This window comes from Aotus nancymaae, unplaced genomic scaffold, assembly GCF_030222135.1.
Source record: "Aotus nancymaae isolate 86718 unplaced genomic scaffold, 86718_ANA_hifiasm-v0.15.2.pri h1tg000027l, whole genome shotgun sequence".
NCBI classification, from domain to species: Eukaryota; Metazoa; Chordata; class Mammalia; order Primates; family Aotidae; genus Aotus; species Aotus nancymaae.
Genome location: NW_026988440.1, coordinates 1,799,626 through 1,826,602, shown reverse-complemented (window position 1 = coordinate 1,826,602; position 26,977 = coordinate 1,799,626). Strand labels below are relative to the sequence as shown.

At 46.1% G+C, this 26,977-nt stretch overlaps 2 protein-coding genes across 2 annotated transcripts in view; both read left to right on the top strand.

Annotated features, from left to right (window-relative positions):
- The window catches only part of MUC22 (mucin 22), a 56,321-nt gene extending 46,286 nt beyond the window's left edge, over positions 1-10,035 (top strand). The window contains exons 18-21 of the mRNA XM_064380573.1: positions 1,312-2,132; positions 2,567-2,665; positions 3,290-3,336; positions 9,894-10,035. Coding sequence (XP_064236643.1) covers positions 1,312-2,132; positions 2,567-2,665; positions 3,290-3,336; positions 9,894-10,035 — 1,109 coding nt within the window. The remainder of the gene's footprint in view (positions 1-1,311; positions 2,133-2,566; positions 2,666-3,289; positions 3,337-9,893) is intronic.
- Positions 10,036-10,156: 121 nt separating this feature from the next.
- LOC105705479 (protein PBMUCL2-like) lies at positions 10,157-13,485 on the top strand. Its single transcript, XM_064380572.1, has 4 exons — positions 10,157-10,211; positions 10,340-10,531; positions 12,853-13,287; positions 13,319-13,485. The coding sequence occupies exons 1-4, from the start codon at positions 10,157-10,159 to the stop codon at positions 13,483-13,485; spliced, it is 849 nt and encodes a 282-aa protein (XP_064236642.1).
- The last annotated feature ends 13,492 nt before the right edge of the window (positions 13,486-26,977 follow it).

Sequence of the window (26,977 nt, the reverse complement as noted above, 5' to 3'; positions counted from 1 at the left end):
ATCTCAGTCTCTCACTTAGTTTCTCTCTTGGCTCTGACCCTAACCTAAGGCATCAACACACAGTTTTGGGATTCTTCCCTCAAATCTAAATTGCCAATCCTTATGTTAGTCCAGATAACACCAAGGCAAGAACACGTGTGGAGGGTGAAGGGCATCACCTACATCCAGGGGCCGTCAATGAGGAGAGGGTCTACAGGCATCTGGGAGGCCAAGCCCTTGGTTGTTATTGGGATGGAAAATCAGAACAGGGTAGAAACTAGGCAGGACAGCGAAAGAAGTCCAGTCTCACCTTACCTGTAACTGATCAAACAAGGAAGCAGAGCCCCTTCCCTGAATCCCAGATCTTATTTCTTCAAGCTATGCAAGACTGGTTCTTTACTAGTCCACGTGTCAAGGCCATCTGGGGACCCTTAAACCAGAGGCTCCCCAACTTTTTTTTTGGGACAAAATCTTGCTCTGTTGCCCAGGCTGGAGTGCAGTGGCATGCTCTCAGCTCACTGTAGCCTCCATCTCCCGGGCTCGAGTGATTCTTGTGCCTTGGCCTCCTGAGTAGCTGGCATTACCGGTGTGCACCACCATGCTCAGCTAATTTTTTTGTATTTGGGTTTCACCATGTTGGCCAGGCTGGTCTCGAACTCCTGGCCTCAAGTGATCCCCCTGCCTTGGGATTACAGGTGTGAGCCGTGAACCACTGCACCAGGCTCCAAACTTTTGTGTTCAGAAAAATTATCTGATATAGCAAAAATGCACATCATGGTCCTCTCCCAAAACAATTCCCCTTGATTATCTGCCCCCTAGAGGAAGGTCACAGCACTGTCTGGAGAGGAGCTTGGTGTGTACACACGGGCCTTCAACTTTTCTCTCACATTCTTTAGTTGGAGAGTATCATGAACAGTTGGAGAAGGAATAACACCATCCCCTGCAAACCGTGGTCTTCTGACTCCCCACTACGTGGGATTTGGAATAGTGCATGGGTTAAGGGCTTTAGGGGCTGGCTCTGGGGTCAGACTGCCTTGATTTAAATCTCTGTTCCACAGCCTACTAACTCTCTGACCTGGAGCAAGCTGCTTAACTTCTCTAAACCTCAATTTACCTATCTATAAAATGGGAGTAATAATAGTTTCTATCTCAAGGAGGTATTGTAAGGATTTCAGTACTAATTTATATGTGGTACTTAGCACAATGCCTAGAATATAGTGAGCACTTAAATGACAGCCATTACTATTATCATTAGTATTATTCATAGTAGCTGTAGCAGCAGAACGAAACCAGATTTCCAATGGAGCTAACCAGTCACCCTTTCTTAATCAGCCGTAACTTCCAGTGGAATCACCATGACCATCTCCCCAGATCAACCCCACCTTCCAGTGGAATCCCTGTGCCCGCCCCTCCTGGACCAACCACACCTCCCAGCAAAATCACTGTGCCCACCCCTCCTGGACCAACCCCACTTCCAGTGGAATCACTGTGCCCGCCCCTTCTGGACCAACTACACCTTCCAGTGGAATCACTGTGCCTGCCCCTCCTGGACCAACCCCACCTCCCAGTGGAATCACTGTGCCCGCCCCTTCTGGATCAACTACACCTTCCAGTGGAATCACTGTGCCCGCCCCTCCTGGACCAACCCCACCTCCCAGTGGAATCACTGTGCCCACCCCTCCTGGACCAACCCTACCTTCCAGTGGAATCACTGTGCCCGCCCCTTCTGGACCAACCCCACCTTCCAGTGGAATCACTGTGCCTGCCCCTCCTGGACCAACCCCACCTCCCAGTGGAATCACTGTGCCCGCCCCTTCTGGATCAACTACACCTTCCAGTGGAATCACTGTGCCCGCCCCTCCTGGACCAACCCCACCTCCCAGTGGAATCACTGTGCCCGCCCCTCCTGGACCAACCCTACCTTCCAGTGGAATCACTGTGCCTACCCCTCCTGGACCAACCCCACCTCCCAGTGGAATCACTGTGCCTGCCCCTCCTGGACCAACCCCACCTCCCAGTGGAATCCCTGTGCCCGCCTCTCCTGGACCAACTACACCTTCCAGTGGAATCACCACAACCCCCCTACCCCCCGGCCCAGTATACCTTCCTTGGAACTGACACAACAACCACAACTTCCAGTGTCACTAGCCCAGGTGCGGCCACTCCAGGGAATGAGGGAAGATCTAATGGACACCTGAGGCCGTGGGAATCCTCGCTAGTCACTCTGCTGTGATTCTCCTCACCGGACTCTTTTATTTCATGAGTGCCTGATGTGTAGGAAATCCTATTTCTGAGGGAGGGAGTCAGGAAACTGAGGCAGGAAGCAGGGTAGAGAGAGCAGGGTCGTTGTGGGGGTAATAGAGAATGAGAAATCAGGAGAGGGACAAAGCAAGACAGAGATGGCAGGTAAGAACCAGCAAGAAAGAGAGCCAGAAAAGCTGGTGCGGATTCAGAGAAAATTGATGAGGAGAGAAGGGGCCAAAGGAAGTGCTGAGGGTGGGGAGGCCTGGTGGGGAGTGGGGCATGTGGGATGGGAGAGCACTGGACGAGGGTATGACTCTGAACAATCCATCCTTTTGTTTTCTAGAGAAACTCTCTGTGCCTAAGAAACCTCTTCACTGTAGACCCTCACGCCCCGAACCTTGTCTATGCCCTCAAGGATGTCAGGGAGTCCAAGAAGGGTCAAGTGAGACTGAAATGGATTTTAGAGACCAATGTTCTCCCGCAGGCGTGGAGCTGATGAGGAGACACAGTGTCCCTGAATGTCCCTAAAAGCAGGCACTTCACCATCCTCAGGGTGGGGAGGACCAGGGGCCTAGGTTTTCCCCACTCGCTCCCAGGGCTGCTCCTCCCAGCTCTGCTCCAGCCCCTGACACTCCTCCCTTCTGCTTGGTTCTCCCAGACCTGAAGCAAGATGCTATGGCTGGGGCTGAATGATTAAATGAGTGCATCTGCTCTATGTGGGAGCCAGACTGTGGTGTGTGCTTGTATATTGTTGTGAAAAGAGGTTTCCTATAGCATGAAGACACTCTTTCGCTGTGCGCTCCCAGTTCTCAAATCCCTAGCATGAAATCCAGAGACCTCACATCTGTCCCATTTTCTTCCCCACTCCTTCCCTACTCCCCGAGGCCTCTGGACTGATGGAAGAATGGAGTCAGGAGAGATGGGGGAAGGCAGGTCCTGGTCTTTACAGACGTGTGTTGCATTGCAGGAAAATGGCCTGTGTGAGCCTAGAACATGAACTGGAGAAAAGTGATCCTGTTTTCATGGTGTGAGGTAGGAATGAGCTTGCTCTCGGGGCCATCCCTAGATACGGCCACTTTTCCTGGCCACTCACATCTCCTCCGGGCTGCAGGTGTGAGTTGCCACCTTTCTCTCCTGTGTGCTCCCAGCCCAGCAGCTGTCCTGGGCAGGGAGAATGTGCTCCCAGTGTCTGCAAGGGCAGGACTGGCTTGCCCTGCTATGATCTAGATCCTCAGCAGCCCCCACAAAACAAGGCCTCAGATGGGGCACACATTCGAGTGCCAGCACCATGCTCAGGCCTGGCCCCGCCCAGCCTTCTGGTGCAACTTGCCCTCACACACCCACCCTACCGATTCTTCCTCCCTGTGAGTCACTCGTTCTGCTTTTTCAACTTCACCCTGTGCTAAGTCTTTTCAGCTTCTGGGATGCTCCTGGGTCTTTAGGAGAGCCTCAACAGGACCAAGCTGTTTCTCTGAGAACATTTAACAATATGATGAACAAAACTGTTTTTTAGGCTGGGTGCGGTGGCTCATGATGCCTGTAATCTTAGTATTTTGGGAGTCCGAGGCAGGTGGATGATCACCCGAGGTCAGGAGTTCAAGACCAGTCTGGCCAACATGGCAAAACCCTGTCTCTACTAAAAATACAAAAACTAGCTGGGCATGGGTGGGCACATGCTTGTAGTTCCACCTACTCAGGAGCCTGAGGTGGGAGGATTGCTTGAACCTGGGAAGCGAAGGTTGCAGTGAGCAGAGATTGCCCCACTGCACTCCAGCCTGGGCGACAGAGAAAGACTCTGTCTCAAAACAGAAAAAAAAAAAAAAAAAGAAAAAACTGTTTTTAACAATGCAAGAAAGTATCTACTGTATAATTTATTTGCATGAAATTCAAGAAGAGGCAAAACTAATCTGTGGTGGCAGAGATCAGATCTCCTATGAGGGTGAGGATTTTTAGGAAAGGGGCACTTTCTGGGTGATAGGAATGTTTGCTATATCAACTGGTCTGTTGGTTACACAGGTAAACACATTTGTCAAAACTCAGCTAACAGCTGGGCGTGGTGGCTGACGCCTGTAATCCCAGCACTTCGGAAGGCTGAGGGGAAAGGATTTTTTCAGCCCAAGAGTTTGAGACCAGCCTGGGAAACATGGCAAGACCCCATCTCTACAAAAAATACAAATATCAGCCGGATGCAGTAGTGCACACCTGTGGTTCTAGCTACTTGGGAGGCTGAGGCAGGAGGACTGCTTGAGCCCAGGAGGTCAAGGCCGCAGTGAGCCGTGATGGTGCCACTGCACTCCAACCCCGGCAACAGTGAGACCCTGTCTCAAAAACAAAACAAAACGAGTAAACTCTGCTAACTGAATTCTTAAGATCTGTGCATTTCACTTTTTATAAATTTAACCTCAATAGGAATAAGAACTACATATTAGGGTTTTTTATTTTGGATTTTTTCCTTTTTATTTTTATATTGGGTTTTTAAAATACTATCTTGAAGGTAGATCAGTCCATCCATTATCTCTCTTCAGCTTCAAGAGCCCCCGGACCTTTTTCCTAAAATAAAGATTATCTTTCGCACTCATTTTTTCATTCATTCATTCACCATATTTACTGGACACCTGCTTGGCATGAGGTCTCAAGGAGCTGGGGCAGCAAGGATGACCCTGTAGGTCGCAGTTTGGTGAGGGAGACAGAGACGTTACAGGCCAACGTGTCAAGTAGCATGAATGAAAGCACCACAGGAGGAAACGTCTAACTTGACGAGGGGAGGAGAGGCTGACTCACATAGAAGGTGACATTGGGATTTTGAGGAGTTAGCAGGCATTTACAAGGAGCAGAAGAGGAAATGCCAGGCAGGCAAACCACTTGTGCAAGACCGGGCGGGGCACGGCCAGTGAAGGTCAGAAGACCTGTGGGGCTGGAGAGCACAGCAGAGGGAGCTGGGACTGGGGGCTAATGCGTGCCACCCCAATGTGGCCAGATTTCACCCTTTAACAGCACAAAGCCAAGAGATCTTTTTTTTTTTTTTTTTGAGATGAAGTCTTGCTCCAGAGTGCAGTGGCACAAACTCGGCTCACTGCAACCTTCGCCTCCCAGGTTCAAGCAATTCTCCTGCCTCAGCCTCCTGAGTAGCTGGGGCTACAGGTGCGCACCACCACACCTGGCTAACTTTTTGTATTAGTACAGACGGGGTTTACCACATTGGCCAGGCTGGTCTCAAACTCCTGACCTCGTGATCTGCCTCCCTTGGCCTCCCAAAGTGCTGGGATTAGAGGGGTGAGCCACCGCACCCAGCCGCCAACAGATCATTTTAAGGTGAAGTGGGACACATATTTTTTCCCAAATAAGAACACTTCAATCAGCTGAGTGAGTAGAAAATAGAAGCTGGACACCAGCAAAAAGACTATTGTAATGTCCCAGCAAAGAAAGCAAATAAACAATTCCAAGACCACAAACATGGAAACGGTAATCAAGAAAAAAAGTGGAGGCTGGGAGCAGTAGCTCTTGTCTGTAGTCCCAGAACTTTGGGAGGCCAAGGTGGGAACATTGCTTGAGCCCAGGAGTTTAAGACCAGCCTGGACAGTAGGGTGAGACTGTCTCTACAAAACGTTAAAAAATTAGCCAGGCATGGTGGCGCATGACTGTAGTCCCAGCTGAGGTGGGAGGATGACTGAAGCCCAGGAGGTCGAGGCTTCAGTGATTGTGCCACTGCACTCCAGCCTGGGTAACAGAGTGAGACCCCATCTCAGAAAAAAAAAAAGAAGAAGTGTGGATTTCAAGAGATTTCTGCCTAGCACTTTGAAAAAAAAAAAGAAAACTCCTTCCCCGGCCAGGCACGGTGGCTCACACCTGTAATCCCAGCACTTTGGGAAGCTGAGGTGGGTGGATCACAAGGTCAGGAGTTCAAGACCAGCCTGACCAACATAGTGAAACCCCATCTCTAATAAAAATACAAAAATTAGCCGGGCGTGGTGGTGTGTGCTTGTAATCCCACCTACTCAGGAGACTGAGGCAGGAGAATTGCTTGAACCCAGGAGGCAGAGGCTGCAGTGAGCCAAGATCACACCACTGCACTTCAGCCTGGGCAACAGAGAGACTTCACCTCAAAAAAAAAAAAAAAAAATCCCTCCCCCAACTCCCAAATTTATGGTGGGTTTTATTAAGAATCCTGTTTTAGGGAGGTCTCCATCTAACAAGCTCTAAGCAAATTTCTTAAAACTAATTCATCGAATGACTAATTCTTTGACATTTTTTATTTTGTTTAAATCATATTCAGTGTGACTCCCTCCTGCTGCAGGCTGGAGGCTGGGAGACAGAGGGAGACGGGTAATGTCTTCTTGATTATAGCCTCTTTTCTAGTTAAGAACATACTCAAGATAAACATTTATTTATAACAATTTTCACATGAAAGACTTTATTCAAAAATATATGCAAGAAAAATTATTTATTCTTGACTGTGATGAATAATTGCAAATATTATTCCTGTGAATTAATATATAAATTATATCCAAAACTGTCAGGCTACAGACCATAGGATTCCCTTCATATGACATTCTGGAAATGGCAAAATTATAGGGAAAGAAACAAGATCCATGTTGCCAGGGTTTGGGAGCTGGGAGAAGGGTTGACTATAAAGGAACAGCATGGGGAGAGATTGAGGAGGATGAAGGGATACATTGTGCTGAATACATGACTCTGTCATTTATCAAAATCCATACAAGTGTACACTATGAAAAGTGACTTTTACAGTATGGAAATTCATCAAATCAACCAGGATGTAGAGGGAAAGATGGAATGCAGACTCTGACAAATGACTCACGTAAGCACAGTGAAGTGGGTGGAGAAGGAGCTGGCCTAAGTAACTTTGAAGAACTGTGTTTTGGGTCAGGCATGGTGGCTCATGTCTATAATTCTAGCACTTTGGGATGCCAAAGCAGGAAGCTTGTTTGACTTCAGGAGTTTGAGATCAGCCTGGGCAACACAGCGATACCCCCACCTCTACAAAAAATTTTTAAAATTAGCCGGGCATCATGGTGTGCCTGTAGTCCAGCTACTCTGGAGGCTGAGGTGGGAGGATCACTGAGTCCAGGAGATCAAGGCTGCAGTGCCACTGCCCTCCAGACTGGGTGACAGAGCAAGACCTTATCTCAAATTTAAAAAAAAGAAAAAGAAAAAAAAAAAACCTGTATTTTTACCATAAAAATAAAAACAAAAAAACAAAAATACACAAACACTGTGTTGTAGTTGGTCAATATGTTTCTGGCAAAGGTATGAATTAGCAGTTCTGAAACCACTATTTGTATATTAGAGTTGAAAAAATAAGTAAAAAATATGTTTATAGATATTCATAGCCATGTCAGAGAAGGGAGTTACAAATAAAGAAAAGAGAGAGACTAGAATGAACCCCATGTTGCTGGATTGAAGCTGGAGGTGTCAAAATGCACCCCTGCTTGTGTTTAACACACAGGTTGAGCAGCCCTCATCTGAAAATCCAAAATGCTCCCAAATCCAAAACTTACTGAGCACCAACATGACACCACAAGTCAACGTACACAAACTTTGTTTCATGCACAAAATTATTTAAAACATTGCATAAAGTTGCCTTCAGGCTACATGTATGTATAAGGTATATATAAAACATAAATAAATTTCATGATTGAACTTGGGTCTCATCCCCAAGATATCTCATTGCGTATATACAAATAATTTGAAATCCAAGAAATCCAAAATCCAAAACACCTGTGGTTCCAAGTATTTCAGATAAGGGATTCAAGCTGTATATGTAGACAGATAGTTACAGAAATAAATGCAGACGTGTTTATGCATGAATTAGTATACATACATATATTTCCTAGATCTAACTTCTGTGGGGGCAAGAAGCAGTGACACCCATTATGAATGAGCACACCTAGTACCCAAATCTTGGTTTCTAAATATTATTCTCTAATACAAAGTGGAGCCAGAGCTCTGCAAAGAAATAGTGGCCTCCAAGAAAGAAGAAAAAAACAGTGTTGTACCAACATTAACTTCTTAGCTTCTGTAACTGTATATATAATTTCTCAGTTTCTATTAATATAACTGTACTATTGACATGAGGAAAAGTTGGGGGAAGAATATATGGGAACTCTGTTTTTGTAATACTCTGTAAGTCTAAAATAATCTCAAAATGAAGTTTTAAAAGTTCTAAAACAACAGCAAACCAAAAAAATCCTATAGACCTGTACATGAAAAAGGGTGAATTTTATCATATGCAAATTATCTCTTGACTTAGAAAATAATATATTATCCTTACTATACTCTTTTGAAATCTATTCATTAGTTATACTAAATATATACAAATACTTTTGAATGTGTTTAAATACTATGTTTGAAAATATTGCTGGGCGATGTGGCTCACACCTGTAATCCGAGCGCTTTGGGAGGCTGATGAGGGAGGATCTCTTGAGCTCAGGAGTTCAAGACCAGCCTGGGTAACATAGTAAGACCTTGTCTCTACTAAAAATTAAAAAAAAAAAAAAAATCAGCTGGGCATGGTGGTGCATGTGTGTAGTCCCAGCTACTCGGGAGGCTAAGGTGGGAGGATCACTTGAGTCTGGGATATCGAGGCTGCAGTGAGCCGTGATAGCACCACTGCATTCAAGCTTGGGCAATACAGCAAGACTCTGTCTAAAAAAAAAAAAAAAAAAAAAAAAAGGAAGAAAGAAGGAAAAGAAAAAGAAAATATGTAATACATTCAAATAATACTAGTAGTTAACATAATCAATTAAATTTGGTAAACTGGCCATTTATTAAATTGATTTTCAGGAAATCAGCTGCCATCTAAGAGGGGAACAATTCCTGGCCCGCCTGCAATTCAAGCTCCTCTTTTAGTTAGGAGGACACTGGGAAAGAGAGCAGCCCCACAAATGGCGAGAGACGTCTCTGAATGAAGATGGGAACCAACAATGATCTTCTAGACGGTGATGGGCGAGGCAGGGATGAGGGTCAGAGAAGGAAAAGATGTGGGCATTCTCATTCAGGCCTGACCTCACCACAAGTGGACTGACTTTGTGCAGTGATATGGCTTGGCTGTGTTCCCACCCAAATCTCAATTTGAATTGTAGCTCCCAGAATTACCAACCCCCACCCCCCGACCGTGTTGTGGGAGGGACACGGGGGAGATAATTGAATCATCCGGGCAGTCTTTCCCGTGCTATTCTCATGATAGTGATTAAGTCTCGAGATCTGATGGGTTTGCCAGGGGTTTCTGATTTTGCTTCTTTCTCATTTTCTCTTGCCACCTCCATGTAAGAAGTGCTTTTTTCCTCCCTCCATGATTCTGAGGCCTCCCCAGCCACGTGGAACTGTAAGTCCGAATAAACCTCTTTTTCTTCCCAGTCTCGAGTAAGTCTTTATCAGCAGTGAAAACAGACTAATAGATGCAGTAACTGAGAAAGCTTGCTGGAGTGAGGGCACTGGAGTAGGGGGAGCAAGGATAGAGATCTGTGGGCTGGAGAGAAGCCAAGGAAGAGGATTTCGGGGGATGATTGAGAGAAGAGGCAGGTTTTAAGAGAGAGAGAGACTGGGTGTTTACGGCCCCCTCCTGAGTGCTCCTCCCATTCTGTTGGGGGACCTCCTCTTGGTCCTTACCAAATGCCCTCTACCCTCTGACACCCAGCTCTCCTCTCGCCAAGCATCGTCCCCCAGGCAGGCCTGGCCTACGCCCTCCTTGGTCACCCTGACTTTACTGTGGCCACCTGTGGGAAGAAAGGCCGAGGCGCTCTCCGAGCACTGAGACACCGGGTGGAGAATCAGAAAGAGGCGCAGTCACGCTGACGGGCTCGATCCCCTGTGACTGCTCCGCTCTGGGCTCTGGTCCAAAGCTGAGAGCCCCTTCCCCTCTGACAGCCTCTTATGCCCTGCCCCGCCCCGCCACTCCTGTGAGTGACAGGGGGTAATGGAGAAGCCGCTCCTCCCTGCGAGAAGGAAGACCCAGAGCCCAGCCTCCCTCGGTAGCGGCACATATAAACCCACAGCCACTGTGGGCGGAAGGAGAAGGGCAGCGCGGAAAAAGGCTGAGAGAAGGAGGGAAGAAAAGGTGTCCTGGCGAGCACCGTGTGGATTCTCTTGAGATGAGAAGACAAGTCCCGGCTACATCCCTCCTGCTGCTGCCCCCTGCTTCTCCTGGGGTGTTCAGAACGGGGTACGGGAGTTAATTTTGGTGAGGAGGATGCAAAGGTTCCCAGGGCCTGGAGAGACGGAGTCAGGGGCACTGGAGAAGAAACCTCTTGGGATTCAGACAGGCCCAATCCTGAGCGAAGGTACAGAATAGGTGAGTGAACCTTGAGAAGCTCTGGACCCTGCTATTTGCCCTCAGTCACCTGCTACAGGGAAGCAGGGAGCCCAGTGTCTTTCTCATATCCCCCCGCCCCCTTTTATTTTTGAGATGGAGTTTCACTCTTGTTGCCCAGGCTGGAGTGCAATGGCGCGATCTCGGTTAGCCGCAACCTCCACCTCCCAGATTCAAGCGGTTCTCCTAATTGAGCCTCAACAGTAGCTGGGGTTACAGCCATGCGCCACCACGTCCGGCTATTTTTGTATTTTAGTAGAGACGGGATTTCTCCATGTTGGTCAGGCTGTTCTCGAACTCCCGGCCTCAGGTGATCTGCCCGCTTCGGCCTCTCAAAGTGCTGGAATTACAGGTGTGAGCCACCGCGCCCATCCTCTCCTGTCCCCTTTCAAGAAAATACTCTGCTTTTGATTTTGTACATTTTATTTAAGTTTTTTTGTTTCAACTTTCCTTGAGAAATGAAAGATTTGGCACTCCTGCAATCCAGCACTTTGGAGGCTGAGAAAGAGGGGGATCCTTTGAGCCCAGGAGTTTGAGACAAGCCTGGGCAACATAATGAGTTATCATCTCTACAAAAAACAAAAAAATCAGCCTGGTGAGGTGACCCATGCCTGTAGTCTTACCTACTCAGGAAGCTGAGGTGGGAGGATCACTTGAGGTCAAGGCTGCAGTGAGCCATGATTGCACTACTGAACTCCAGCCTGAGTCACAGAACAAGGCCCTGTCTCAAAAAAGAAAGAAAGAGAGAGAGAGAAAGAAAGAAAGAAAAAGAAAGAAAGAAAGAAAGACAAGACAGGACCAGGCGCAGTGGCTTACGCCTGTAATCCCAATACTTTGGGAGGCCCAGGTGGGTGGATCATCTGAGGTCTGGTGTTTGAGACTAGCCTGGCCAACATGGTGAAACCCGGTCTCTACTAAAAATACAAAAATTAGCCAGGTGTGGTGGCATACACCTGTAATCCTAGCTACTTGGGAGTCTGAGGCAGGAGAATCACTTGAACCTGGGAGGTGGAGGTTGCAGTAAGCGGATATCATGCTATTGCACTCCAGCCTGGGCGACAGAGTGAGACTCCATCTCAAAAAAAATATTAGAGGAAGGAAGGATGGAAGGAAAGAAAGAAGGAAGGAAGGAAGGAAGACTTGAATCCCATTAGAAAAATGTGGAGCATCAGCAACAGGGAGAGAGAGAACTAGATTTGGACAGAGTCCCGAAAGTTCAAAATTTATGTCATGTAGGCTACATGTATTCCTAAGAATAAATACTCCCAGTCCTGAAGCCTGCCTGTGGCAATGAGGGCTGGAGGTGAAGGGGATTCATCTCTCCTTTGTATTTATACCCAACTCAGTGTTGCTGTCAGTCCAACTAGATCATACCCACATCCCTCATGACTCCTCCCCTAAACCTGCCCCTACACCAACTTGAATCTTCTCTGTCTCCAAGCCTACCTCATTAGCCCCAGATCTGACCCAGAAGCTGTCTCATATTTTTGCTTTTTTTTGTTGTTGTTGTTATTTTTCCTTTTTGAGATGGAGTTTCACTCTTGTCACCCAGGTTGGAGTGCAGTGGCATAATCTCTGCTCACTGCAACCTCCGCCTCCCAGGTTCAAGCGATTCTCCTGTCTCAGCCTCCCGAGTAGCTGGGACTACATGCACCTGCGACCATGCCTAGCTAATTTTTGTATTTTTAGTAGAGACAGGGTTTCACCATGTTGACCAGGCTGGTCTTGAACTCCTGACCTCAGGTGATCCACCCACCTCGGTCTCCCAAAGTGCTGGGATTACAGGCGTGAGCCATCACACCCAGCCAGCTGTCTTATTTTTTAATCATACACCAAGCATGACCTGAGTGTAATCTCTAACAGGAATCACAGCTTCAGCCTCACTGGTTTGCCAAAACCCCAGGCACAACTGGATGAGAGGAGACACCTATGAACGTGGAGTCAGAATATCCCAAATTGCTGAAATACCAGCTCAGAGAGCAGTGAGCTCAAGAAAGAGTCAGATTCAGGGTCCCATGGAAAGAGACCAGACCTGGAAAGGACAGAGTCAAAGCTGTGTGAGCAGGCCTTCGAAGGGCATGGCTCAGCAAAGTTAATCCATATTGTAGTGCAAGAGGATTCTTTGTGGAATGTGTTTTACCGGAATTAAATGAAAAATGCCAAATGATCCCTAATTGAAACAAATCTAACCACACTACCTGGGAAGATGTGTCATTTGGATGTGAGGATAGTTATGAAAAATACTAAGCAGAGCAAATGAGGATAGGCCATCAACAAGTCACTTCAAGGAGATTATTTTTTAGTAGGACTAAGCCAAAGCATTTCCACTAAGCACCCAGAGACCAGCCCTAAAGACTTAAGAACAAGAGAAAATTATATAACTGCAGATGGAAGGACCGCTGAGGACCACATCACTGCAGACCCAAGGACCACCGAGGACTCCGTCACTGCAGACCCAGGGACCACCGAGGACTCCGTCACTGCAGACCCAGGGACCACCGAGGACTCCGTCACTGCAGACCCAGGGACCACCGAGGACTCCGTCACTGCAGACCCAGGGACCACCAAGGACTCCGTCACTGCAGACCCAGGGACCACTGAGGACCACATCACTGCAGACCCAGGGACCACAGAGGACTCCATCACTGCAGACCCAGGGACCACCAAGGACTCCGTCACTGCAGACCCAGGGACCACTGAGGACTCTGTCACTGCAGACCCAGGGACCACTGAGGACCGTCACTGCAGACTCAAGGACCACTGAGAACTACGTCACTGCAGACCCAGGGACCACCGAGGACTCCATCACTGCAGACCCAGGGACCACTGAGGACTCTGTCACTGCAGACTCAAGGATCACTGAGAACTACGTCACTGCAGGCTCTTGGACCACAGAAGATGAAACCACTAAACATGGTGACACTCACCTTCTGTGAACTACTTGAGTCACAGCAGTGAAACCCACCAGGCTCCTGACACCCATGGGAATTATCCCCATATCCCTGGCTGCAGCCACAGTCATGTTGCACTCTGTGTTGGACTGGGCTTCATTGTGGTGAGTATCTAGTCTGGGAATATTCAGGGCATCATGGGAACGAGGCCATGTGAGGATGAGAGGTGGGTATGGAGAGTTGAGGTATAGGGGTCCAAGAAATTGTCAGGCGTGAGGAAGCGTACATTGAGAGAGCTCTGCAAAGACTCCCAGAAAGACAGAGATGGAGAGAAAGGAAAAGAGCACCTGGCACAAAAGATGCAGAAAGCACTGGGGAGAGAGAAAACTGTGAGACACAGAGGGAGGAGAGAAAGAAAAGAGAGGCTGAGCGTGAGAAAGCAGACAGAGAGAAACATAAAAACACAAACATGGCAAGTCAGAGTGGGAGTCAGAGCAAAGCATGAACCATTAGGTACAGATGAATATAAAAAAGAAAATTTTCCTAAGAAGACAAGGAACTGGGCACCAGAGGAGTGGATGAATTAGAAACTTTCTGGGCAGGCCACTCAGATCAGAAATTACATATTCTTCTGTTAATTACTACCCACTCTGGAGTTCTGCAGAAGATTTTTTTAAACCAAAATTGGGTGGGTTTTTATGAGCATCACTACACTATACTGGAGAGAGAAACAGTGTGTACCAGCTTCAAGAGGAGCTCTGAGTATTTTTCTGTCTCTGAGGGTCCCTGTTATTTCTACAAGACGAGACAAAAGAATTCCCTGCCAACCCTGTGTGTTTCATCTCGCCAAACTCGTGGGTGGAATCATCCCAAAAGCAGCAGCAGGGGAATTCCCACAGGGAGTGGCCCAAACCCTCCAGAGATAGGGCCAGTTGGGATTCCAAAGAAAGAAGCCCAGATGTCAGGGTGATCAGTTCAAAGCATTTGTTATGGGAACTGCAGCAATCCTCCCCGCCGACAGTGAGGGGAAAGGGTTGTTCTGTCTAGGTATGTCTGTAGCAAGGGGGTCAGGGTATGGAGTTTATATGAGGGTTTAGGGAATTTGACTCAGGCGTGAGCCAGGTTCTTTCAATGTCTTGGGCAACAACCAAGATACCTTTATTAGTGCCTGGGAATGTTCAAGGCCCTGGTTTGAGTTCAAGCCTGCTGGAGGAAACCTGCCACTGGCCGGGGCACAGAATGGTCAAGGCAATCTGTGATTTTCAGTCAGGACGCAGAAAGAAAAGGAAGTGATCTGGGGAACCCCACATTGTGACTGCCTCTCACTGACACTTGATCTAAAACCCAAGCCTTCTGCTTCTGGCCTGCTGCTTGACGGGGAAGGGCTGGTCGTTTTGGCCATCCTGACCTAAGGATTAAGTGCATGTCGAAATTTTAACAAGTGGTGGCTTGCAGGATTAGCCAACTCGGGCAGGTCATGAAAGCCTCGTTAATTCTTGCCGGTCACTGATGCCATTGTGTACTGACCCCTGCCCCAAGAGGCAGATCCACAGCTTTGGATCACTTCGTAAGTGTGAGTAAAGCTGAAAGTAATGCATGATACAGTTGAGGTGTTCACAGTTAATTCTGCTAAAATGACACCATGAAACTAGAGCATAAGGATGCTGACAAGAGGAAAATGGAATGAAAGCGTCTATATGTACCTGACTCGTGCGTGAGTCATATTCAGTATTCACCAGTAGAGGGAGGACCTTCTGGACTTTGCTATTGTCATAAACAATTGGATTTCTGATCATGTGGATCACCATGAAAAGTCAGACGCTCTTGTTCTAGATTGAAGGATGCTTTCCTTCCTCCAAACCAGGCATTGGCCCAGAGAAGTCACTAGCGTTAGCACCTTCTTAATTTTGTGTAGAGACTAAAAACAAGAGATGACTCTGCCGGGCACAGTGGCTCACGCCTGTAATCCCAGCACTTTGGAAGGCTGAGGCGGGCAGATCACGAGGTCAGGAGTTCAAAACCAGCCTGGTCAACATGGTGAAACACTGTCTCTACTAAAAATACAAAACTTAGCCAGGAATGGTGACATGCACCTGTAATCCTAGCTACTCAGAAAGCTGAGGCAGGAGAATTGCTTGAACCCAGGAGGGGGAGGTTTCAGTGAGCCAAGATCGCACCACTGCACTACGGCCTGGGTGACAGAGTGAGACTTCGTCTCAAAAAAAAAAAAAGGAGAGATGATTCAAAAGGCTTAGGATGTGGGAAGTAAGAGGAAAGTCTTTGCTCCCAAACTTGTTAAATTTTTTACTTTAAACCCAAAGAGCTTTAAAAATAAGAATTATATTACCATTCCTCCTAAGTTCCACTTACCAAAATGCTTTTTTCTTTAAACCTTAATGGTTTAAGGGTTTTTATTGTTTTGTTTTTATAGGCTTTTTTCCCCCCTAAATGTCGTGGACATTTTTGGAAGTATTGATCTCTAGTAGTCAGTGTCAGGATCTGAGGAAAACAGTGACATCTAGGGGACTCACAGAGCCGGGGAAACGGGCTGGGCAGAAGTGATAAATTACAAACCACCAGGGTTAAGAGAGGAAAAGAGTCTTAAAACCAAACCATTTTCTTCCTTCCCAGAAAGAGTGTTTCCTGGCTCTGTTAAATCCATCCACCAAGGTTATTTATCATCCCCATGGCATGGACTAGAGTGCAACATGAAGAGGACCCCAGCAGTGACTACAGTGGGCTCTAGAAAAAACAGACCCCCGTCCACCTCTGTGGGACCATGCAGCGTGGTGTGTGTCCTCAGGCCTCCACTCTTCTGCCCCAGTCAGGAGCCCTGGGAATAAGCACCATCATATGAGGAAGGCAGCTGGCCTCTGGAATAAGTGCGTGGAGGACACCAGAAGGATGCCCATCTGCTCTGAGTGTCTCTGAATTCTGCCTTATCTCGATTACTTCCTCCGGACAATCGTCTTTACCTATCTGCCAGGTTTCGAGGAATTACACACAGCTCAGATATAAAAGATATTCATTAAGTCCGATTAAATCAAAAGGAAATTCTGTGTTTCTGTCTGGGTTGTATCTCTACATTCATTCATTTAACTATGTATATATATATTTTCTTTAGACGGAGTTTTCTTTTGCCCAGGCTGGAGTGAAGTAGTGTGGTCTCAGCTCACTGCAACCTCTGCCCGCTGTGTTCAAGCAATTCTCCTGCCTTAGCCGCCCGAGTAGCTAGGATTCTAATTTTTGTAGTTTTAGTAGAGATGGGGTTTCACCATGTTGGCCAGGCTGGTCCCGAACTCTTGACCTCAGGTGATCCACCCGCCTCTGTCTCCCAAAGTGCTAAGATTACAGACGTGAACCACCGCACCCAGCCTTAACAAAATATTTATTAATTGCCTAGCATGGGGTCAACACTCTATGTCTCTCAGTCTGTCTATCTCAGTCTACCTGTGAGCTGAAGGATAAAACTTATCTCTTAAGAGGACTATACCCGCGTCTCCTCACCACCCAGGTCAAAGGGTCACATTTACAGGATGTCATTAACTGGTCATTCAGCAAGTATGTATGAACACTGTGCAGGACTGGCCCGGCCACCATAGCAAATAAATGAGTCTCATCCCAATAATGGTGTGAAATGAGGACACGAAGTCCTGACCTGACCTCCGACTAAGAGAAAAGCCCTGCCAATAGGAGGGACTTGTCCTTTCTTAATGTGATTGCACCATATTCATGCACCTATGAATGATGGCTGAGACCACAGACAAGGCCGGGGCATTGGATATAACAGCTCTGTGAGGAGTTCAGAACAAAAAGCGAAAGATCAAAGATATTTGAAGACAATTATTACTACTGATGCCACTATAAGCAGCATCACCATCACTGTTAAATAACGGAATTGTAGTATGATATAGAGTCAGAAACACAGAATAATAAATTAAAATATTACAATCCAGTTTGTCTGTTTCCAAAATGCATACAGCATCTATTATCATCCAGTCATTGCAGCTACAAGTTGGATAAAATTCAAACCACTTACCAGATAGTTCTCAAGCCAGACACTTATACTGATCATTTTTATATGATATGACAAGTGACACGATTGGCCCATAAGTGCAGGAGACACCTAGAAACTAAAAGGACTCAGAGCTTCATCATCATGTAGCTGGCTATCTGTAGAGTAAGTCCTAACTTCTCAGAGCCTCCTTTTCAATTTTTAAAGTGAAAAGTCGAATTGATTAATTAATATTAAACTGACATTTCTAAGAATTATGTGATAAACTCCTTTAAAGGGAAAGAGGTTTTTTTGTTTGTTTGTTTGTTTTGAGACAGAGTCTCACTCTGTTGCCCAGGCTGGAGTGCAGTGGTGTGATCTCAGCTCACTGCAACCTCTGCCTCCTGGGTTCAAGTGATTCTCATGCTTTGGCCTCTGAGTAGCTGAGATTACAGGCACCTGCCACCATGTTCAGCTAATTTTTGTATTTTTAGTAGAGACGAGGTTTCACCATGTTGCCCAGGCTGGTCTTGAACTCCTGACCTCAGGTGATCTACCCCCAAATGCTGGAATTTTGGGAGGTGTGGGCCACTGTGCCTGGCCAGAAAAGAGATTTTTTTGAGAACTCACCATGTTGGCTTAAACTATTTATATTATATTACGTAAATATATATGAAACAGAAAATGAAGTATAAACTCCTTATGCTTATAGCTCTTCTGTTCCAATTACAGCAGTAGTTAATGTAATGCCTGATATTCCTTTACTGAAGAATTCTTTGCTCCAACATTAATATGGTACCGAATGCTACAGCCTAGTTTCACAATCTCCTTTGCCACATGATGTTTTCCATCTTTCATGGATCTTCTGTGTACAAGCTTTCTCAGACCTTCAGTCTCTGTCAGCTGTGAAATTATTGGGCCTTTATTTAATGTAAATGCACCATTTAAATTTTAAGGCAGTTCTCATTCTACTCTTGTTAGGCTGTGAGAGTTCTAAAGACTAATCATTTCTTTTTTTTTCCACAGGACGTTGATGAAAGAGACTAATCATTTCTATTAGCTTTATGTTGGTTTTATATGAGTCATCAATAGAATCCAGGGAATGCTTATATTATGGGTATTTTCAAGATTATCACCTGAAGGAAAATGTGACAGAAACAGCTCCAGTCTTCCCTTCCCACATACTTGGAGAACCTGAGTTTTGGGGATGATGGTAATGTGCCCAGCTAAAAAACAACAATTTCCCAAATACCCCATTTCCTGGTCTCCCTTGCAGCCAGTGCGGTGAGGAGATACATTTCTAGCCTATGTGATATAAGCGGAAATCCCTGGGGATGGTGTCTCTTCCAGATGAAAAGGCAGAGGCTCATGGGGAGAAAGCCCTTTGCCCCTTCCCCCTTCGTTCCTCTTCCTGCCTGGAATGCAGATATGAGACCTGGGGTGCAGCAAGCCATGCTGAGGCCAGGAGGAGACCCACAGCAGGGTGAAGCCTTCAGGCCAAGAGTGGAGCAGAGGGAAGAAATCACTTGGGTGCCTGATGGCATTACTGAGCCCTAGGCTGCTCCTCCTGGACACTTCGTATATGAGACAAGCAGTGTGCCGCAGCTCGGTGAGGAGAGCTTCCTGTGATTCCAGCTGAATGGGATCCTAACTGATATGGCACATAAACATCGTCTAGAACATGCAGACTTCTGTGAATACATCCAGAGACACATTTGGGAAAACACAGTGCTCAGGGTTTAAGAATTGGGAGCTACAGCCGGGCGCAGTGGCTCATGCATGTAATCCCAGCACTTTGGGAGGCCAAGGTGGGCAGATCACCTGAGGTTGGGAGTTCAAGACCAGCCTGACCAACATGGAGAAACCCCATCTCTACTAAAAATACAAAATTAGCTGTAATCCCAGCTACTCAGGAGGCTTAGGCAGGAGAATCGCTTGAACCCGGGAGGCAGAGGTTGTGATGAGCCAAGATCCCGCCATTGCACTCCAGCCTGAGCAACAGAGTGAGACTCTGTCTCAAAAATAAGTAAATAAATAAATCCTCCTCCTGCAGTTCAGACTGGGGTTTGGGGCTGGGCATTCATCAAAGGGCATTGGCAAGCACAAGGAATTCCAGAGTCTGCCTTGGTCTTCAAGGGGGCAGAACTTTTGGTCTCAGTACATGCTAGGTTTGTGCAATAAACAAAGGAATTGCTAGAGCTACAAATTCTAGCTGAGAAGTCTGTGTACTTGAGTTTCTGCACCTCAAGGACAACTCTGAGCAATTGAAGAGACCGTGAAATCTCTGTAAATGGCATAGCTCCTATGACTCTTAGCCTAGAAACTTCAGCATGCAAAAGCATGCATGCAAAAATGCTAGCATATCAAAAGCTTTTCTTTTCTTTCAATCAAGTTAATTTCTGGCCAGGCGGGGTGACACATCTGTAATCCCAGCACTTTGGCAGACTGAGGTGGGAGGATCTACACCAGCCTTGGCAACGTAGTGAGACTTTGTCTCTACTAAAAATAAAAAAAATTAGCTGAGTGTGGTGGTGCAGGCCTGTAGTCTCAGATACTTGGGACGCTGAGGCAAGAGGCTCGCTTGAGACCAGGAGGTGGAGGCTGCAGCGAGCCATGATTGTGCCACTGTCCAGCCTGGGCGACAGAGAAAGATCCTGTCTCAGGAAAAAAAAAAAAAAAGGAAAAGAAAAAGAGGCTGGACGCAGTGGCTCACACCTATAATCCCAACACTTTGGGAGGCTGAGGCAGGAGGATTGCTTGAGGCCTGGAGTTCAAGAACAGTCTGGGCAACATAGTAAGATCTCATCTCTACAAAACAACAAAAAAATAAGCTGGGCATGGTAGTGTATGTCTGTAGTCCCAGCTACTTGGGAGGCTGAGGTGAGAGGATTGCTCGAGCCCAGGAGGTCGAGGCTGCAGTGAGCTGTGATCACATCACTGCCCTCCTCCTGTCTCAAAAAGAAAAATAAAAGAGAGAAAATGTTAATTTCTGCTCCTGTCAGTTTAAAGGCAAACTCAATCTCAGTCTTTTTTGCTGCTCTCCAAAGATCCCAGAGTTGTACATAGGATGGAGGCATAAGGGACACCCTTAAAGTCAATAGCAACCGGCCTGTACTAATTGTTCCCAAGATACCCATGTCCCTTTGTGGCAGCAGTTCTACCAGAGGCACAGGGGCTTGCCGAGTCAGCCTCCCTCATCTTGCTGTGTAGCCTTCTCCAGAATGAGGCCACCCTTTCAGGGTGCTACCGGGAAGGACAGTATGGTTTTAGTACTTGAGGACCCAGAAAGATATGCATGAGGATCTGGTCTCTGGAGAGTATTGAAGGTAGAAAAGACAAGGAGAAGATGCAGAAAAACCCAGAAAGAAAAGAAAAAAAAAGAAGCCTCGATGAATAAGCGAAATACCTTTCTAACCACTCCTGGGACCCTGAACTACAAGATTTGGTAGTTGACTCCCAAATCATAATATACTTATACTCAGATGATACTTGTAAGTTGTCACACGTATCTGTGCATTCCATGCCTTTGGTAAATGCATACAGTTCATTCCAACAGCCCCACTCAGCTAATCCTCCTTTCTCTTTATAAAGTCTGGTGTTTAAAGGATCTCTTCAAGTGTCATCAAGGAGTCATACCAGGTCCAGCTAACCCAACTTGCACATGTCCAGATTGAGGACACCAGGTAAACAAGCACACCCCTCTGGAATTGTGCCTGAACAGGATTTATGCCTTTTGGGGGCGTGTCACCTCTCACGAAAATGTCTGTGAATGCACATTCTGGTCCAGTCCCCTGTCTTTATAAAAAAGAATGTTTGGTGAAGCTATCCAGCAAGAGTGATTCAACACTCTCCCTTTGCAAGGTATTGTTTGATACCTCAGAAAACACGTAGCTATTTTTCAAATCTATTTGGAACCTTTCTTGTGATTTATCTAAAACAAATCCCTCTCTTCAGTCTCTACAGATTACCAGTTTTATTTTCTTTATGGAGCTGATGACAATCTGAACTTATTCTTATTTATGGGTTAACTTATTTGTTTCATGTCTGTCTCCGTTCAGTAGAATGCCAGTTCCTTGAGAACAGGGGTTTTGAAGACATTATATGATAGAGTAAGTAATAATCACATGAAACATGTGATTATTAAATACTTACTCTACAATGCATATCTACCCCATTAGATCATAGTGTAAAATGGAGATGTTGACCTGGTGAGGTGGCTCACACCTGTAATCCCAGCACCTTGGGAGGCTGAGGTGGGTGGATCATTGAGGTTAGGAGTTTGAGACCAGCCTGGCCAACATAGTGAAACCCCGTCTCTACTAAAAATACAAACATTAGCCAGGCATGGTGGTGCACACCTGTAATCCCAGCTACTTGGGAGGTTGAGGCACGGGAATCACTTGAACCTGGGAGGTGGAGGTTGCAGTGAACTGAGATCGTGCCACTGCACTCCAGCCTGGGTGACAGAGTGAGACACTGTCTCGAAAAAAAATTAAATTAAAAAGAAAAATAAAATGGAGATGTCCACTGGATGCAGTGGTTCAGGCCTGTAATCCCAGCACCTTTGGAGGACAAGGTGGGAGGATTGCCCAAAGCTAGGAGTTAGGGACCTGCCTGGACAACATCCTGAGACACTGCCTTAAAAAAAGTCAAGAAATTTTTAAAAATGGGAATGTGTCTTACGGTGATAGCACATCATGAACCAGTCGGTAGCACTCTTTCTTCCTTAGTGGGGCATAAGTAATGGTGCATCATCATTCAATGCCATCTTAGATTGGATGAAATACACATTTTGGAATAAATGAATAAATGCATGCTTTCTTTTGGCACTATTTCTTCTGTTTTGGTCTTATTTGTAAATCAAGGAAATTATGATTTCTTTAATAACTGTCTAGTATGTGCTGGGAGTTCTTTTGGGAACAGAGATAGCAGACTGACAGAAGTGAATGATGTAGTTCTTCCCCTCAAGGACAAGAAAACCAGCAATTACAGTGCGACATGCTAAGTGCTATAATAAAGGAATGCTATTGGGGCAGAGCCCAGAGAAGGGACCTCGTTCAGCCTGTGCAGATCCTGGAAAGCTTCCCAAGGGACGGGGTAACTGACCTGAGACTTATGACACAGCTGTGGGGCACTTTGTGCTGCTGTCACATATGTGGTTTCTTTTGATCTTCACATCGCCTCTGAGATAGGAAAACTATCCTGTCTTAGAAATGAAAAGACTGACGTTCAGAGCCATTAAATAAATTGTCCCCAAACCTCCTAAATGGTAAGTGGCAGGGTAGGGGTAGCGGGGAGTTAAACTCAGGTTTCCTGGCTCCAGGATCATTCACTTTTTATCTTGTTTGGGCTGAATCTCAAGTGATGAATGCTCTGCACTGTCTTTACAAAAATCATTCACAGGCATGCACTTTTATCCTTCGGTCTTCTCTTCTTTAGGCTTGCAACGGCAGGCTCTCGCATCTTTCCTTCAATCTGTACTGGGTTTTGAGCCAAGCAAGAAAAACCAGACACAGACCCTATTCTTGGGGAGCCCCCAGTCTGAAAACAAGTTGCAGATACACAGAAAAAACATCCTCATGTGTGCGACAGATGGTAGGGAACGTGTCATCAATTTTGACATTTATGGCATTTATTTGCTTTCACTTGTGAGTTCTACTTTTTAAAATATTTGCGACTTCTCAGGTCTCATCCTTGAAAGAATTTGAAGACTGAACACAAGCAGAGATGTTTTATTTTCAACTCAGGACCTCACCCAGAGTTTTTTAGGCAGCAGCCCTGAACCAAGTTGGCTTCGAGTTGGTATTCGTGAGTTTCTATACCCCAAAGACTTTTTCAGCTTCTACCTTCTACCCATGAGAGGAGGTGGCATGGATGATTCCTTTAATCATCCATCATGTCTTTGCCAAGGACATATAAGCCTATACGTGGCTCTGAGGACACAGTGGGGAGCCATGTAAATAGTTTTTGCCTTCAGGATGCCTGGCAGAAGCGAATGAATATAGCTGTCATGTACATGCAAATGCTGTGAAATGCTTCCATGTTCCACACCTTCTTTGGAGACCTTTAAGAAATTCATGGAGCTTTCAGCAGTGATATTTGCCACCAGCAATGTAATCAAATGGGACAACAAGCAAAATGAGCTACCGATGCACTGCGGAGCAGAGGAATTTTCTCTAGCACTGACACCACAACCGACCCATTCTTTTGTTTGGATTAGTATTCAGTACTTGTGCTTAGTTGCTTGCAGTGGATACCCAATTTGTGAATTGAGCTGAGGTATAATGCAGTATTGTATACTGGAACACGGAGGCTGCAAATATGTTTAAAAAGCAGAACTCACTAGTAAAGTCAAACACCATGAACGTCACAATTGATGAAAACCGGCCATTAGAAAAATCTAGGTATGATAACATTGTTACATTGACAAGGATGAAGACTGGATTATAATATATATTCAGCATGCAAAAACGGATAATGAGGGGAAATGCCGACAGTCAAAGCAACTATGGAAACAATATCCATAGCAACAAACGGACTCGTCTGAAGAGAGGCCCCAGGACCGCCTGTGGTATGCCCCCTAGTGGCAATGACCGGGTAGTGGCCCTCTGCGAGATGGGCGCCATCTCTCTGGAGATGGAGCGCCACTTCTCAGGGCCTGGAGAAGTTGACTTGTGTCGTATCCCACAGGGTCACCCCCACCTCCCCCTTTCCGTGCACTCGCTGGCATGAGACACAGCATATGTCCTCAAACAACTGCCATTCCTCATTGCATGTAAGGCTCCGCTGCTGGAAAATGTACCATTATTTCATGCATCACTAAGAGAGAAGCACAGCTAATTAAACTATGACACGCCATGGATAGTAAGATGCATCCTTATTCAAGAGATGATAAATATTAAAATAAATATATGTCTTATAATCTATAAAATATAAATGACTTTCAGTTGGGTGCGGTGGCTCATGCCTATAACCCAGCACTTTGGGAGGCCAAGACAAGTGGATTGCTTGAGCTCAGGAGTTTGAGACCATCCTGGGTAACATAGCGAGACCCTGTCTCTATTAAAAATAATAATAATAATATATATGTATACATATATATGTATATACACACACGTATATATGTAAATGGCTTTCAGTGATTCACTTAACATTTCCAGATGCTTGTTCCCTCACTTATGAACTAAACAACTAAATCATTATGAATTAATTCACTCATTCTACTCACATTTATTAAGTGCTGATTACTGGACAAGCACACTGGCGTCAGCACTGAGGATACAGCAGCGGGCTGGTGTCCTGCCTTTAGGGGGCTTTTGTTACAGTGACTTGGTTTCTGATGATCTTTGTGACACTGAATCTGTGAGTCAGTGATCTTGTGGTCCTAACTGAGTTACAGAGTGAAAACGGACACCAGATAAGAAGCCAGGAAACCTGGGTTCTAGTCTAGTTCTTCCCCTTAATAGTGTATTTAATCTGTCTCAGCCTTATTTTATTTATTAAGTGGATTTTATTCATTTATTGTCTATCATGGTTAAATCGAGAAATAGTTATATTTTTCTCATAGCAGAGTCCTTCAAACAATACACAATCAAAACAGCAAAGTAGCTGTGGAAACAGTGTCCATGGCAACCAATGGTCCCATCTTTCTTTCTTTCTTCCTTTTCTTTTACTGAGATGGAGTCTCAGTCTTTTGCCCAGGCTGGAGTGCAGTGGTGCAATCTTGGCTCATTGCAACCTTCACCTCCTGGGTTCAAACAATTCTCCCAACTCAGGCTCCCAAGTAGCTGTGATTACAGGTGCCTGCCATCATGCCTGGATAATGTTTATATTTTTAGTAGAGGCAGGGTTTCGCTATGTTGGCCAGGCTGGTGTCGAACTCCTGACCTCAAGTGATCTGTCCGCCTCAGCCTCCCAAAGTGCTAGGATTACAGGCATGAGCCAATGAGCCACCACGCCTGGCATTTTTTTTTTTTTTTTTTCGAGACAAGGTCTTTGAGTTTCAAGTCAAGGCTAAAAAAATTTTTTTTTAAGTTTTCTAAATATACTGGAACGCAGTGGTGTGATCATGGCTCACAGAAGCCTCCATCTCACTGGCTGAAGTAATCTTCCACCTCAGCCTCCCAAATAGCTGGTATCACAGGTGTGCACCACCACACCCAGGTTTTTTTTTTTTTTTTTTTAGTAAAGATGAGGTCTTGCCCTGTTGCCCAGGCTGGCCTCAAACTCCTGGACTCAAGGTGTCCTCCAGTCTCAGCCTCTCAAAGTGCTGGGATTACAGGCATGAGCCACTGCACGTGGCCCCATCTTTCTTTCATGTCACTAGATCAAGAAAGCTCCAGAGTTTTTCTTGTTCCCTTCAGGTATTAAGTAAGTAATATCATTTTATGTATATAAACATCTAATTCAGAATAGTTTCAACTGTTTTTCTACTGTCCAGCATAAAGCTTCCCCCTTCCCACTGGACAGCCTACAATGCTCTGGCATCTGACATTTGTCTGCAAACCTAATGGTTTGTTTTTCTGCCCTGGTGGTGGGAGTGTAGGAAAGGAGGATGCACTGGGGACCTTATCCCAGGTTTTCAGGGCAAGGCTGTGTACGTGTTTCCAGCAGACGAGGTGCTAGGAGCGAGCCCCTGTGGAGCTGAGCTAATCCTGTCTGATGTGGCCACCTACAGGCGTAAACAGGCCTCAGCAGAGAGAAGCTGAGTGATTACTGCATTCCTATGGAATGTGGGAGGAATAAACTGTGGATAGAAAGCCTCATTGGCAACTGCTTGGCATTAGGGGTGAGGAATCCCCGAAGAAGCACCCTAGGAGGAAGAATCGCCTGTAAGCACCGGTCAGTCCCAGAGAATGCAAAGCCCTCTTGCAAACCATGCCTGCTCCACGCCCCAGACCACTCCTTCCCCCAACCTTTCCCCATTCTACTCAACCTTGGAGGCTTAGAAACCATTAGCAAGACAGAAGAGGGAGAGAAGCATACGGCTGAGGACCTGTTTCCCCATTTTTTTTCCTGTCTAGATTCCTCCTCTCTGGGCATGGCATGACCTGTTTCCCCATTTTGCGCCTTCCCATGCTGGCAAAGGCCTTGCTGGAGGAAATAATACTTAACTTTGAAACTAAACGTTGCGTTTCTGAATTGATGTTGTGTTCGGTCATATAAAATAAAGGTAGGACCTAAGAGAGATCAGAACAGTCTCAGTACTGTCTGCGTTTTCATCTTGCAATGGGGAAAACTGGCCCCACTGAGAAAGTACAGGACATCATAGACGGAGCTGTAGACGTTCAGTGAAATCTGTAATTCAAGACTAAATAACTTATTCTTGTCCGGGCATGGTGGCTCATGCTGGGGTGGGAGGATTACCTGAGGTCAAGAGTTCGAGACCAGCCTGGAAAAATGGTGAAACCCTGTCTCTACTGAAAATACAAAAATTAGCCAGGCGTGGTGGTGCACATGCGTAATTCCAGCTACTTGGGAGGCTGAGGCAGGAGAATCACTTGAACCCAGGAGATGGAGGTTGCAGTGAGCCAAGATCATGCC

Excerpts from the sequence above, each read along its gene's own strand:
- LOC105705479 (XM_064380572.1), top strand. The coding sequence starts at position 10,157 with ATGGAGAAGCCGCTCCTCCCTGCGAGAAGGAAGACCCAGAGCCCAGCC. Across the intron at positions 10,532-12,852 it reads TGAGCGAAGGTACAGAATAG|TAGGACTAAGCCAAAGCATT; the intron begins GTGAGTGAACCT and ends ATTATTTTTTAG. Across the intron at positions 13,288-13,318 it reads CCCAGGGACCACTGAGGACC|ACGTCACTGCAGACCCAGGG; the intron begins GTCACTGCAGAC and ends CCACTGAGAACT.